Genomic DNA, 12,848 nt, shown 5'->3' with positions numbered 1-12,848 from the left:
TACTGTTGTTATTTTTTTATAATATAAAATTATTAATTCCATTAAAAATACCAAATTCAATACATAAAGTGAGGATTCATTCATTGTGATCAAAATGAACTCGACCACAACTCCAATGGGACTTTATTGCACCTATCGATAATTTTGTTCACATTCTAGGCCCATTCATGATTAGTATTTAGTCTAACTGTTTTACGCTATATGTGGCTTATTTTGCAAAACTCAACTTTAGTAACTTCTCCATGCAGTCATCCAATCTCAACATGGTTGACTGGCTGTCTTGACAATTACCCTTTTTGTCTTTTTGGACAAATTTCAAGGATGTATCTGGTATTTTATTTTATACAACACGATAAATTTGTTACAGCTAACCGAACCGTAGTTGCTATACCCATGTTTCATTAAAGCAAATGGAACATGTGAAAGTTTTCCTATTCATTTACTTTCTTTGCATAATTTGCAATATTTCGCTTCTCTCTATCCAAATTTTGATGCTTCATTCTCCTTCTTCAATTCTCTTCTCTGATCTCCACTTTGTACATAAAAAATCTTATATTCACACTAAAGATTATTTATCTAATAAATTATTTTGTAGTTGTGTATAAATATATATAATACTTAATTTATTTTTAATATATATTTTATATTAATAATTAATTTAATAACTAATTTTTAATATACACATAACTTGATTGATATTATTAATTATTGCAGGAGACTATATATGAGAGGCATCTTTTGTTCCTCTCTGCTCTATCTATTATTTTTCTTTAATAATTTTAGTCGGTCGGAAGCACGTACGTTAGTTAATAATTATTAGAAGAGGATTAGTAAGCACGATTTTTATTTCTAATATAGAAAGCTTGTGTGTAATACCTAGAAATGAGGCTTCGAGTATGGTATGCACATATATGAAATTGATAATCGGCGTTTTCAAAAATTCTTAATGTTGATTTTAAGCAAATCGTTAATAATGTTCTCCATTAGGAGAAAAAGTATGGAAAGAGAAGCAGGAGGTGTTGGATCAGTTAGGAACGGCTAGGATCAGTATAAAAAAATGAGGGTACCGATTTCATGGGGGTGAGCACGTGGTGAGAGAGAAAGAAGGAGATGCTCCACGAAAAGAGAGAGAGACAGTGAATAGCAACAGCAAGATGGATGATCAACGGCTGGGACGCATGAAGGAAATCGGTACTGCCGATTTGATGTTGTGTCCACATGGCTCGCATGTGGTGAGCTCTTGTGTGGTCCATGACTCCTCTCTCTCCAGACTCTCTCAATCATCATTCAGAAGATCAAAACACCAAAATACAAGTGTGTGTTAACTCTCTGCTCTTTGCTTCGCCTCCTTTTTTTTTAAGAGCAATTGTTTTCTTCCATTTGAAGGTTGCATATTTGTGGAGCTCCAGATTTATTTTTTTCAAGATGGAGAAGAAAAAAATTTTAATGGATAAATATATTGTGAAATATCTTGATCATCTTTTATATGTAAGTAATTTTTTGAGCCTATAAAATTATTTATAATGTTAACATCAATTATAAGTTGCTTAAATGAACTTAAATATGTGTTATTATAGAGTAAAAGTTAGTTATAATAATAGATTTGAGTGTAATAAGTTAACGTGAACATTATAGTTAGTCTAAATAAACATGTGAGTACTCTATTTTTAAGAGTTTAGTGGCTATTTTATTTTTTAATTATTATTATTATTATTATTATTATTATTATTATTATTATTATTATTATTGAGATAGTTACATGTTTACTGATAGTGTTATTAAGTTTTAATAGTTATTGTGATTATTGTTGTTATAATTCATTTTTTGTAATCTTAAAAACGTTAATTCAACTAACCATGATGTTTCCAGCCGCAATCAAATTTTACTGAATCTTTTCGGTCACTGTTTTGGAGAATAAGTGTCCGGCTCGAATAAAGTTGCCTTTACAAGTGCTGTGACGAGAAGATTGCGTGCACCCTTCAACACCCCGTTGATGCACTCTATTAGGTTTGTCGTCATATGACCCCATCGATAGCCACCATCATATGCCAAAGAGTGTTGCTCATGGGGAATCTGATCTAGCCAGCGAGTGTATGCCTCACCTCAACTACGCAACCTCTGGTAACGGATTTCGTATTTAGCCATCGTCCTAGAATAGCCTGGAAAACAAGATACAATGAAAACACACAACGATAACCACCATTGGAAACATAACCACAAGATGCATAAAATATTAAATAGAAAACATTGTTAATTACCTATGTTCACCACAAGCTTTTGTATGAACGGTGCCTTGAACTTCCTCAAGAAGTTGGATGCTATGTGCCTAATGCAAAACATGTGTATGGCCCTTGGCGGCTCCCATGCTCCATCACAACGAGAAACTGCTGACCTAATTGACTCGTGTCGATCAGAGATAAGTCCCACTCCATCCTTCGTCACCACATGGGTTCGCAAATGACGAAGAAAAAAGAACCATGCATATGATGTCTCACCCTCTACAAGCACAAAGGCAATTGGCACAATATTGTTGTTGCCATTTTGAGAAACTGCAACCAACAACATTCCTTTATATTTTTCATACAAGCGTATGCCATCTACCTGTACAACCGGCTTGCAGGGCCTAAATGCTCTAATACATGGGTAGAAACTCCAGAAAACTCGGTTTAGAACTCTGACATCCTGAGCCAATTCATCACTGCGGTAACAAGGTAGCGTTCCATATTCGACGGCTGTTGATGGCTCTTTCTTAACCATTACCTCAAACCATGCGGGCAACGCTTCATAAGAGGCTTCCCACCCTCCAAAAATTTTTTCAACTGCCTTCTGCGTAGCCATCCATGTTTTGTGATAGCTAATCGTGTAGTTAAACTTCGATTGGACATCTGCAATCACTGATCGTACCTCTATGGACGGATCAGCCTCTACCAATGGCTTAAGTGCTTCTACAATAGTGTCTGAGTCTAACTTTGAATGATCCTGAGAAAAAGTGGTTCTAGTACAAGTATGGATGCCATTGTATCGTCTAATCTCCCAACAGTACTTTCTTCGCATCACGCTAACCCTGATAAGCCAATCACAGCTTTGCCCATATTGCACACATTTCGCGTAAAATGTCATCGGCTCAGGCTCAAAAACTCGATAATCAACACCTCTGTAAATGGTACAATCTTTAGCTGCCTTTATCACGACCTCTCTAGAATTAAATTCCATCCCTATGACAACTTCACCATCTACTACCACAGGTGGATCTGCAGTAATACCACCAAATCATATTTACACAGTGCATAATTTTAATACACAAACATAATATTTAAAGTACTAATCCAAATATGGTGTGATGCAACTACAAACCTGCATTGGCATACTCTGGAAATTCTAGAGCATTCATGGCATCGAGATCCAAAGCGCGCATGAAAGACAATTCTTTGAATGGATGCTCACTTGCTAGTGTATTTGCGACATCTTCTACGTCTGACTCAACGGTGCAGTCCTCTTGTTCCTTGTTTGCATTCAGATCAACGAAATCGTAATTGCCTTCATATTCCTCTTCGCCGTTACCTTTATAACTTTTCCAATCGAAATCATGATCATGTTCTTCCATCGTATTCGGTAATTATTCGAATTCCACATACAGCTCAATAACAGACACTCATGATTGGACTTGATAGTAGATTGAGAACATCTCTTGCAGACTTGTGTCATCATTGATGCACATCGCCTGAAACTGAACGAACCCACCAAATACTAATATAGGTCGTCTGTATAAAATATTTGTCACCCTTTTTGGCATATGAGGATTTATATTTTGACAAATATAACTCTTAAATTCTTCAAACGACAACATAAAAGAAAGAACAGATATACAAGGATTATTACACATAAATATCACGCCTTCAGCTATTTCAGATAAAATTTGACCATTATAATAAAATTTAAAACTAATATTATTATTCATTTTTGTGATCACGAAAATTATATTTCGATGATAATTTTTAAAACGAATTAACTAAATATCATAGTCTTAAAATGAAATAATTATATAACTAAAATGAATAAAAAAATTTACCCAAAAACATGAAATAAAAAATAGCTTGCACACAGGAAAGAAGAGAAATAATAAGAAGAATAAGAAATTTTCAGAAGAGCATTAGAAAGAGGAGAAGAGATCGAAAATTGCAAGACATTATGTTGACGCACTCTATATATAGAGAAGTTAACAACCAAATTGTTACTCATGTTTATGAATTAAATAATTTCAAAATTTTTAAAAAAGGAAATTGGCACGGACGATTTCATGATGGTATAGATTTCAAACACATTTTTGTCGTACTTGAAATCGTAAGTCCCATTTTCTATATTTTTTGTCCTATTTAGAAATCATTAGTCCCATTTTCATAGCATTTTGTCCATTCTGAAATTGTTACTAACGATTTTTTTTATTGTATTCTCAATTTCCATATCGGTGCATTACACTAAATTAGCATAATATCCCCGTATTACACTCATGCTTTGATAATATGTAAAAAAATTAGCCACAGTAAGCATTTTGATAACAAAAAATAATATTTAATACTTCACGACTAAGCTAGGGTTTGCGAAATGAATATGCTTGCATACACACATTTTGATTGGGTAACTATTAATTCAGTTTTTGCAAGCTTTTGAGTGAATTAATGGATAGTCGTGTATGATACACATCTTTCAATGTAATCTAGAGTCGTTAAAAATGAGTTGCGACTCATGAGCCGACTTGAATCACTCGTAAATATGAGCGACTTAGACAGAATAATCAAGACTCGTTTAATAGCAGGTAAATTTTTGCTCGGCTCATATAACTCATTACGGATTCAGATCGAGTAGATACAAGTTGGCTCTGACAGAATCTTAAAGAAGTTTGCACAACAAGAAAGCTATAAGTTTGAATCTTGAAGTAAACTAAAAATAAAAAATAATAAAAAAAAAGAACAATGAAATTGCAACGAAAATAAATTACATGAGTGTATTATTGAATAAATAAAGTACTCTCTCTCTTTCTAAAGGGAAGGAATGTGCTGAATTTATAGACTAGTCAAGCACTTAAGAACTAAAGAACTCTAACTAATACTGCAATTATAACTAATTTCTATTTTTGTTGATTTTTGTTAAATCTGTTTGAGCTCTATCTTTGATGTAAAACTCGTAAAATTAGTAAATAATTAGCTAATAAATTAATTATTAACCCAAAAAATTAGAAATTAGAAATTTATATTTTAATGAGATAGAGCTAATTAATATAAAAATCTTGACAATAATTAAAAAAAAATTTGGGCCCAAAATTAGGCCAAACAAACCAAACTGAGCCCGTATTGGACCAATGCCCAACCTAATTAATGAAATAAAAGAGCTTCAGCTCTCTCTCTCCCATTTCACACACACACGCTGGAAATTTGAGGGGAGGAGAGGATGAACATGCAAATCCTTGGCTTGATTTCAATCTCAAATAACTTTGGATTCGGAGCTCCGATCGCTGCACCGTTTGCGGCCATGCGTTCACCGCGATAAGCTCTACAAAACCCATCCAACAATTTCAAAGGTAAGCCTCATTCTCACACCATGAAGCTCAGCCCTTAATTGTGAAAGTTAATTGGGTTTAGTATTGAGAAATTGTGTAATTTCAGTGTTTAGGACCGAATTAGCTTCGTAGACTTGCCAGGTCTTGTTCTAATTTTGTGTTGGTAAGGGTGAGATAATCTTAACCCTTGGTAAATTACCGAATTTGTGAATCCTAAGGTAATTCTAGTGTTGTTGTATGAAAATTTAGATTGAATTGTGTACTTGAAAACAATTTGGTGATATTGGAGGCAAATTGGCAAGGTGGGAGCTTTAGCGTGAATTTTGGGGGTGTGGATGTTTGTTAACGGTGGACGCTTGAGGTGTTCTAGATTTAACAGGAAATCGGCCAAGGTATGATTTCGGTTTCTCGTATCTAAAATATAATGTATTGTGAAAACTTATTCTAGTGACCCTAAGATAAGATTTGAATTGTGATGTGATTGTTGGTTGAGAATGATTATTATGTATGTGGTTAATGACCTTGGAGATTATGAATGATGTTCTTATTGGTGAAGTATATAATATGTATGTGATATTGATTGGTATGTTAATGGTTGATTAAGTTGAGTATTGTTGGAACTTGAAGTATTGAATATTGTTGAATTTGAAATATTGATATTGAGATTGATGAAAGTGGGGAATTGGTAGGTTGTGGATTGAATAAAGAAGTTGGAAATATGTGTCAAGAAATATTTAATGTTGAATTGATGAGGTTTGGGTTGGTTTTAAAAGGTTGGCATTGGTATGTTTTGAAAATGGAGGTTTTGAAAGGTTTTATAAAAACTATGATTTTGACCCAACTTTGGCGGAGCATAACTTGATTTCTGAACCTTTGATTTTTATCAAACTTATTTAGAAAGAAACTTTGGTCTGAGATGTTTATGCCATTCAAAGAATGGAGGAAAAATATTTTAAAACGATAAAGTCATGCGCGTTTAAAGTTTGAGATTTCAGGACTTAGCAGCTTTTTAAGGATTCTGTTAAGCCCGCGTACGCGAGATACACGCGCGACGCGACCAGTTGTTGCTGCCTCAAGGACTCGCGTGCGCGAGATGTGAGTCACGTATGCGAACATCTCACTTCATTGGTTGCGTACACGACCACATGGAGCGCGTCGCGAGCAGTGTTTTCGTGTTGAGGAGCTCGCGTATGCGAGCAGGGGGTCGCATTCGTGACCACCCATTTTTTTCTCTGTGCGTGTACGCACAGCCCCTGTTTTTTGAAATATGAATTTTTACTTTTTTAAATACTTTTCTCCAGCTTACAAAACCCTTTATACTCTTGTTTAAAGCCCTATATTGAGTCTTTGGGTAGTTGATGAGTGGATAATTTATATGCTTTTTGGCATTGTTTTTACATAGTTTTTAGTATGATTTAGTTAGTTTTTAGTATATTTTTATTAGTTTTTTAAAATAAAAATAACATTTTTGGATTTTACTATGAGTTTGTGTTTTTCTATAATTTCAGGTAATTTCTGGCTGAAATTGAGGGACTTGAGCAAAAATTTGATTCAGAGGCTGAAGAAGGACTGCAGATGCTGTTGGATTCTGACCTCCCTGCACTCAAAGTGAATTTTCTAGAGCTACAGATGTCCAAATGGTGCGCTCTTAATTGCGTTAGAAAGTAGACATCCAGGGCTTTCCATCAATATATAATAGTCCATACTTTGCCCGAGTTTAGATGACGCAAACTGGCGTTCAACGCTAGCTTTCTGCCCTATTCTGGAGTTAAACGCCAGAAACAGGTTGCAAAGCAGAGTTAAACGCCAGAAACAGGTTACAAACTAGCGTTTAACTCCAAGGAAGACCTCTATATGTGAAAGCCTCAATGCTCAGCCCAAGCACACACCAAGTGGGCCCCGGAAGTGGATTTCTGCATTATTTACTTATTTCTGTAACCTAGTAACTAGTTTAGTATAATAGGACTTTTTACTATTGTGTTAGACATCTCTGGAACACATTATGTAACTTTTACGTTCTGAGAACTCCATGGGAGGCTGGTCACTCGGCCATGTCTACCCTATTTTCACTTATGTATTTTCAACGGTAGAGTTTCTACACACCATAGATTAAGGTTTGGAGCTCTGCTGTTTCTCATGAATTAATGCAAAGTACTATTATTTTTCTATTCAATTCAAGCCTATTTCTTCTCTAAGATATCCATTCGCACACAAGAACATGATGAATGTGATGCTTATGTGACGCTCATCACCATTCTCACCTATGAACGCGTGCCTGACAACCACTTCCGTTCTACAGGCAAACAAGCTTGAATGTGTATCTCTTAGCCTCCTGATCGTAAGATCAGAGTCTTTGTGGTATAGGCTAGAATTATTGGCGGCCATTCTTGAGATCCAGAAAGTCTAAACCTTGTTTGTGGTATTCCGAGTAGGATCTGGGAAGGGATGGCTGTGACGAGCTTCAAACTCGCGAGTGTTGGGCGTAGTGACAGACGTAAAAGGATTACTGAATCCTATTCCAGTATGATCGAGGACTGACAGATGATTAGCTGTGCGGTGACAGCGTATTTTGGACCATTTTCACTGAGAGGACGGGATGTAGCCATTGACCACGGTGATGCCCAACATACAGCTTGCCATGGAAAGGAGTATGAAGGATTGGATGAAAGCAGTAGGAAAGCAGAGATTCAGAAGGAACTAAGCATCTCCATATGCTTATCTGAAATTCTTACCAATGAATTACATAAGTATCTCTATCCTATTTTATGTTTTATTTATCTTTTAATTATTAAAACTCTATAACCATTTGAATCCGCCTGACTGAGATTTACAAGGTGACCATAGCTTGCTTCAAGCCAACAATCTCCGTGGGATTGACCCTTACTCACGTAAGGTTTATTACTTGGACGACCCAGTGCACTTGCTGGTTAGTTGTGCGAAGTTGTGACAAAGAACTAAGATTATGAACGTGCGTATTAAGTTTTTAACGCCGTTACCAAGGAATGAACGATCACGATTTCGTGCACCAAGTTTTTGGTACCGTTGCCGGAGATTGTTCGAGTTTGGACAACTGACGGTTCATCTTGTTGCTCAGATTAGGTAATTTTATTTTAATTTTAAGCTGTTTATTTCTTATTTTCGAAAAATACAAAAAATTTTTTCTTCTTTTTCGTTCTTCCCAAAATAATTTTCAAAAAAAAATACAAAAAAAAATTTAATAAAATCATGAAAACAAAAAAATTTGATGTTTCTTCTTTGAGTCTTGTGTCAATTTTTAAGTTTGGTGTCAATTGCATTTTTTTTAATTTCATTAAAATTTTCGAAAACTCATGCATGTGTTCTTCATGATCTTCAAGTTGTTCTTAATGATCTTCTTTGTTTGATCTTTGCAATTTTATGTTTCGTGTCTTTTCTTGTTTTTCATATGCATTTTCAAATTATTAGTGTCTAGAGAATAAAAATTTTTAAGTTTGGTGTCTTGCATGTTTTTCTTTTCTTAAAAATTTTAAAAAATATGTTCTTGATATTCATCTTGACATTCAAAGTGTTCTTGGTGTTCATCTTGACTTTCAAAGTGTTCTTGCACGCATTAGTTGTTTTGATTCATAATTTTCATGTTTTGTGTCATTTTTGTGTTTTTCTCTTTCTTCATTAAAAATTCAAAAATAAAAAAATATCTTTCCCTTATTCTCTCATAAATTTTCGAAAATTTGGTTTGATTTAGTCAAAAAATTTTTAAATTTAATTGTTTCTTATGAGTCAAGTCAAATTTTCAATTTAAAAATTCTATCTTTTTCAAATCTTTTTCAAAAATTAAATATTTTTCATTTATTTTTACATATTTTCGAAATTTAAAAAAAAAATTTTTTTTTTCAAAATCTTTTTCTTATTTTTATTTCATATTTCCAAAATTAATGCTAACAATTAATATGATTGATTCAAAAATTTTAAAGTTTGTTACTTGCCTATTAAGAAAGGTTCAATCTTTAAATTTTAAAATCCTATCTTTTAGTTTCTTGTTAGTCAAGTAATTAACTTTAATTTTCAAAATCAAATCTTTTTAATTTCTTCTCAATCATATCTTTTTCAAAATAATTTTCAATCATATCTTTTTGATTGCTAATTTCAAAATCTTTTTCAAAAATCAAATCTTTTTAATTTCCTTTTCAAATCTTTTTCAAAATAAATTTCAATCACATCTTTTTCAAAATCAATTTCAAAATCTTTTCTAACCTCTTATCTTTTCAAAATTGATTTTCAAATCTTTTTCAATTAATCCTATCTTTTTATTTGATTCTTATCTTTTTCAAAACTACCTAACTAATTTTCTCTCTCTAATTTTCGAAAATCACTAACCTCTTTTTCAAAATTTCTTTTCATTAACTAATAATTTTAAATTTTAATTTTAATTTTATTCCTTTTCGTATTTTCGAATTATAATTAATAAATAAAATAAAAACAAAAATATTTTTCTTTTTTTTTCTTCTAATTTTCGAAATTCTCTCCCCCTCATCTCTTTCTAATTATTTTTTTTATCTACTAACACTTGTCTTCTTAAAAATTCGAACCCTCTCCCTCTTTCTGTGTTCGAATTTTTTTTCTTCTCTTCTAATCACATAAAGGAACCTCTCTACTCTGGCAAAGAGGATCGCTATTATTTTCTGTTACCTTGTTTTTCATATGAGCAGGAGCAAGGACAAGAACATTCTTGTTGAAGTTGATTCGGAACCTGAAAGGACTCTAAGAGGAAGCTAAGAGAAGCTAAAACACAACACTCTGAAGAGGACTTTACTGAAATTTTTGAAAAAGAAGTAGAGATGGCCGAAAATAATAATAATGGTGGAGATGCAAGGAAGATGCTTGGTGACTTTACTGCACCAAATTCCAACTTACATGGAAGAAGCATCTTAATCCCTGCAATTGGAGCAAACAATTTTGAGCTAAAGCCTCAATTAGTTTCTTTGATGCAACAGAACTGCAAGTTTCATGGACTTCCATCAGAAGATCTTTTTCAGTTTTTAACTGAATTCTTGCAGATCTGTGATACTGTTAAGACCAATGGGGTTGATCCCGAGGTCTACAGGCTTATGCTTTTCCCGTTTGCTGTAAGAGACAGAGCCATAATATGGTTGGACTCTCAACCTAAAGATAGTCTGAACTCTTGGGATAAGCTGGTCACGAGTTTCTTAGCCAAGTTCTTTCCTCCTCAAAAGCTTAGCAAGCTTAGAGTGGATGTTCAAACCTTTAGACAAAAAGAAGGTGAATCCCTCTATGAAGCTTGAGAGAGATACAAGCAACTGACCAAAAAGTGTTCTTCTGACATGCTTTCAAAATGGACCATCCTGGATATATTCTATGATGGTCTGTCTGAATTATCTAAGATGTCATTGGACCATTCTGCAGGTGGATCCATTCACCTAAAGAAAATGCCTGCAGAAGCTCAGGAACTCATTGACATGGTTGCAAATAACCAGTTCATGTACACTTCTGAAAGAAATCCTGTGAGTAATGGGACGCCTCAGAGGAAGGAGTTCTTGAAATTGATACTCTGAATGCCATATTGGCTCAGAATAATATATTGACTTAGCAAGTCAATATGATTTTTCAGAGTCTGAATGGATTGCAAGCTGCATCCAACAGTACTAAAGAAGCATCTTCTGAAGAAGAAGCTTATGATCCTGAGAACCCTAGAATAGCAGAGGTGAATTACATGGGTGAACCCTATGGAAACACCTATAATCCCTCATGGAGAAATCATCCAAATTTCTCATGGAAGGATCAACAAAAGTCTCAACAAGGCTTTAATAATAGTGGAAGAAACAGGTTTAGCAATAGCAAGCCTTTTCCATCATCCACTCAGCAACAAACAGAGAATTCTGAGCAGAATCCATCTAGCTTAGCAAATATAGTCTCTGATATATCTAAGGCCACTTTAAGTTTCATAAATGAAACAAGGTCCTCCATTAGAAATTTGGAGGCACAAGTGGGCCAGCTGAGTAAAAAAGTCATTGAAACCCCTCCTAGTACTCTCCCAAGCAATACAGAAGAGAATCCAAAAAGAGAGTGCAAGGCCATTACCTTGCTTGGTGTGGCCGAACCCAAAGAGGAGGAGGAGGACGTGAATCCTAGTGAGGAAGACCTCCTGGAACGTTCACTGACCAATAAGGAGTTTCCCTTTGAGGAATGATAAACCACTATTTTATGGTTTATCTTGTGCTAGTTTGAGTGGTTTTTATCAGCTTTTCACCCACTTATTCATATGATCTGCATGTTTTACATTTTCCTTCCTGATCTTGTGCTATAATTGAAAACATGTTTCCTGGGCCTTTAATTTGCTAATATTAATCCTCTCTTATTACCATTAGATGCCTTGATATGTGTGTTAAGTGATTTAAGAGTTTATAGGACAGGAATGGCTTAGAGGATGGAAAGGAAGCATGCAAAAAATGGAAGGAATACAAGAAGTTGAAGGAACTGCAAAGCTATCAGCCTGACCTTTTTGCACTCAAACGGCTATAACTTTAGCTACAGAGGTCCAAATGATGCGGTTCTAGTTGCGTTGGAAAGCTAACATCTGGGGCTTCGATTTGATATATAATTTTTCATAGTTTCCTTGACGATATATGACGCAAATGCGTGATCTACGCGGATGCGTCGCAGTGGCAAAAAAAACCAGCGTATTTGAATTCGAAACCAGCGAATTCTGGGTTGTTTCTGACCCAGTTCTCGGCGCAGAAAACACAAATTAGAGGCTATAAAGTGGGAGAATGCATCCATTCACAATCATCAGCTCATAATTCATAATTTTAGGATTAGATATAGTTTTTAGAAAGATAGGTTCTCTCCTCTCTCTTAGAATTTAGTTTTAGGATTTAGGATTATTTTTTCTTCATCACAGGTTCAATGTTCCTTTTATTTATTTTTCCAGTTTAATTTATGAAATTTTCCATGTTAGATTTGAATATTCTATTTAATATAATTTGAGGTATTTCAGTTATAAGATTGTTTTATTTATGCTATGAATGCTTTCGATTTATCCAAATTATTTTCATTCGAGTAGATTCTCTTCCCTTTTGGCTCTGGTTAAGTAATTGGTGATACTTGAGTTATCAAATAAAGCAGTGGTTGAAATTGGCAGATTACTAATTGATCTAGATCGCTCTAAAGCTAGTCTTCCCACAGGGATTGACTAGGACTTGAGGATCAAGCTAATTAGTCCACTTGATTTACCTTCATAGTTAGAGGTTAACAAAGTGGGATTAAAATCCAATTCTCATCACAATTGATAAGGATA

The 12,848-nt window shown here is 34.3% G+C and overlaps 1 protein-coding gene across 1 annotated transcript; it reads right to left on the bottom strand.

The window, feature by feature from the left end:
* Positions 2,104-3,604, bottom strand: LOC107606793. The gene is made up of 3 exons (XM_016308814.1): positions 3,355-3,604; positions 2,259-3,251; positions 2,104-2,159 (listed from the first exon to the last, which is right to left on the bottom strand). Exons 1-3 carry the CDS (start codon positions 3,602-3,604, stop codon positions 2,104-2,106), a joined length of 1,299 nt encoding a protein of 432 aa, XP_016164300.1.

The sequence above is a fragment of the Arachis ipaensis genome, chromosome B01 (assembly GCF_000816755.2).
Source record: "Arachis ipaensis cultivar K30076 chromosome B01, Araip1.1, whole genome shotgun sequence".
NCBI lineage: Eukaryota > Viridiplantae > Streptophyta > Magnoliopsida > Fabales > Fabaceae > Arachis > Arachis ipaensis.
This window is presented reverse-complemented; position numbering and strand designations above follow the sequence as displayed.

What these genes read in the sequence shown, in the direction of transcription:
- LOC107606793 (XM_016308814.1), bottom strand. Translation starts at nt 3,604, where the DNA reads ATGGAAGAACATGATCATGATTTCGATTGGAAAAGTTATAAAGGTAAC. An exon ending in TCCAGAGTATGCCAATGCAG is followed by an intron (nt 3,252 to 3,354) that starts GTTTGTAGTTGC and finishes GTATTACTGCAG; the next exon opens with ATCCACCTGTGGTAGTAGAT. An exon ending in AAAGCTTGTGGTGAACATAG is followed by an intron (nt 2,160 to 2,258) that starts GTAATTAACAAT and finishes CTTGTTTTCCAG; the next exon opens with GCTATTCTAGGACGATGGCT.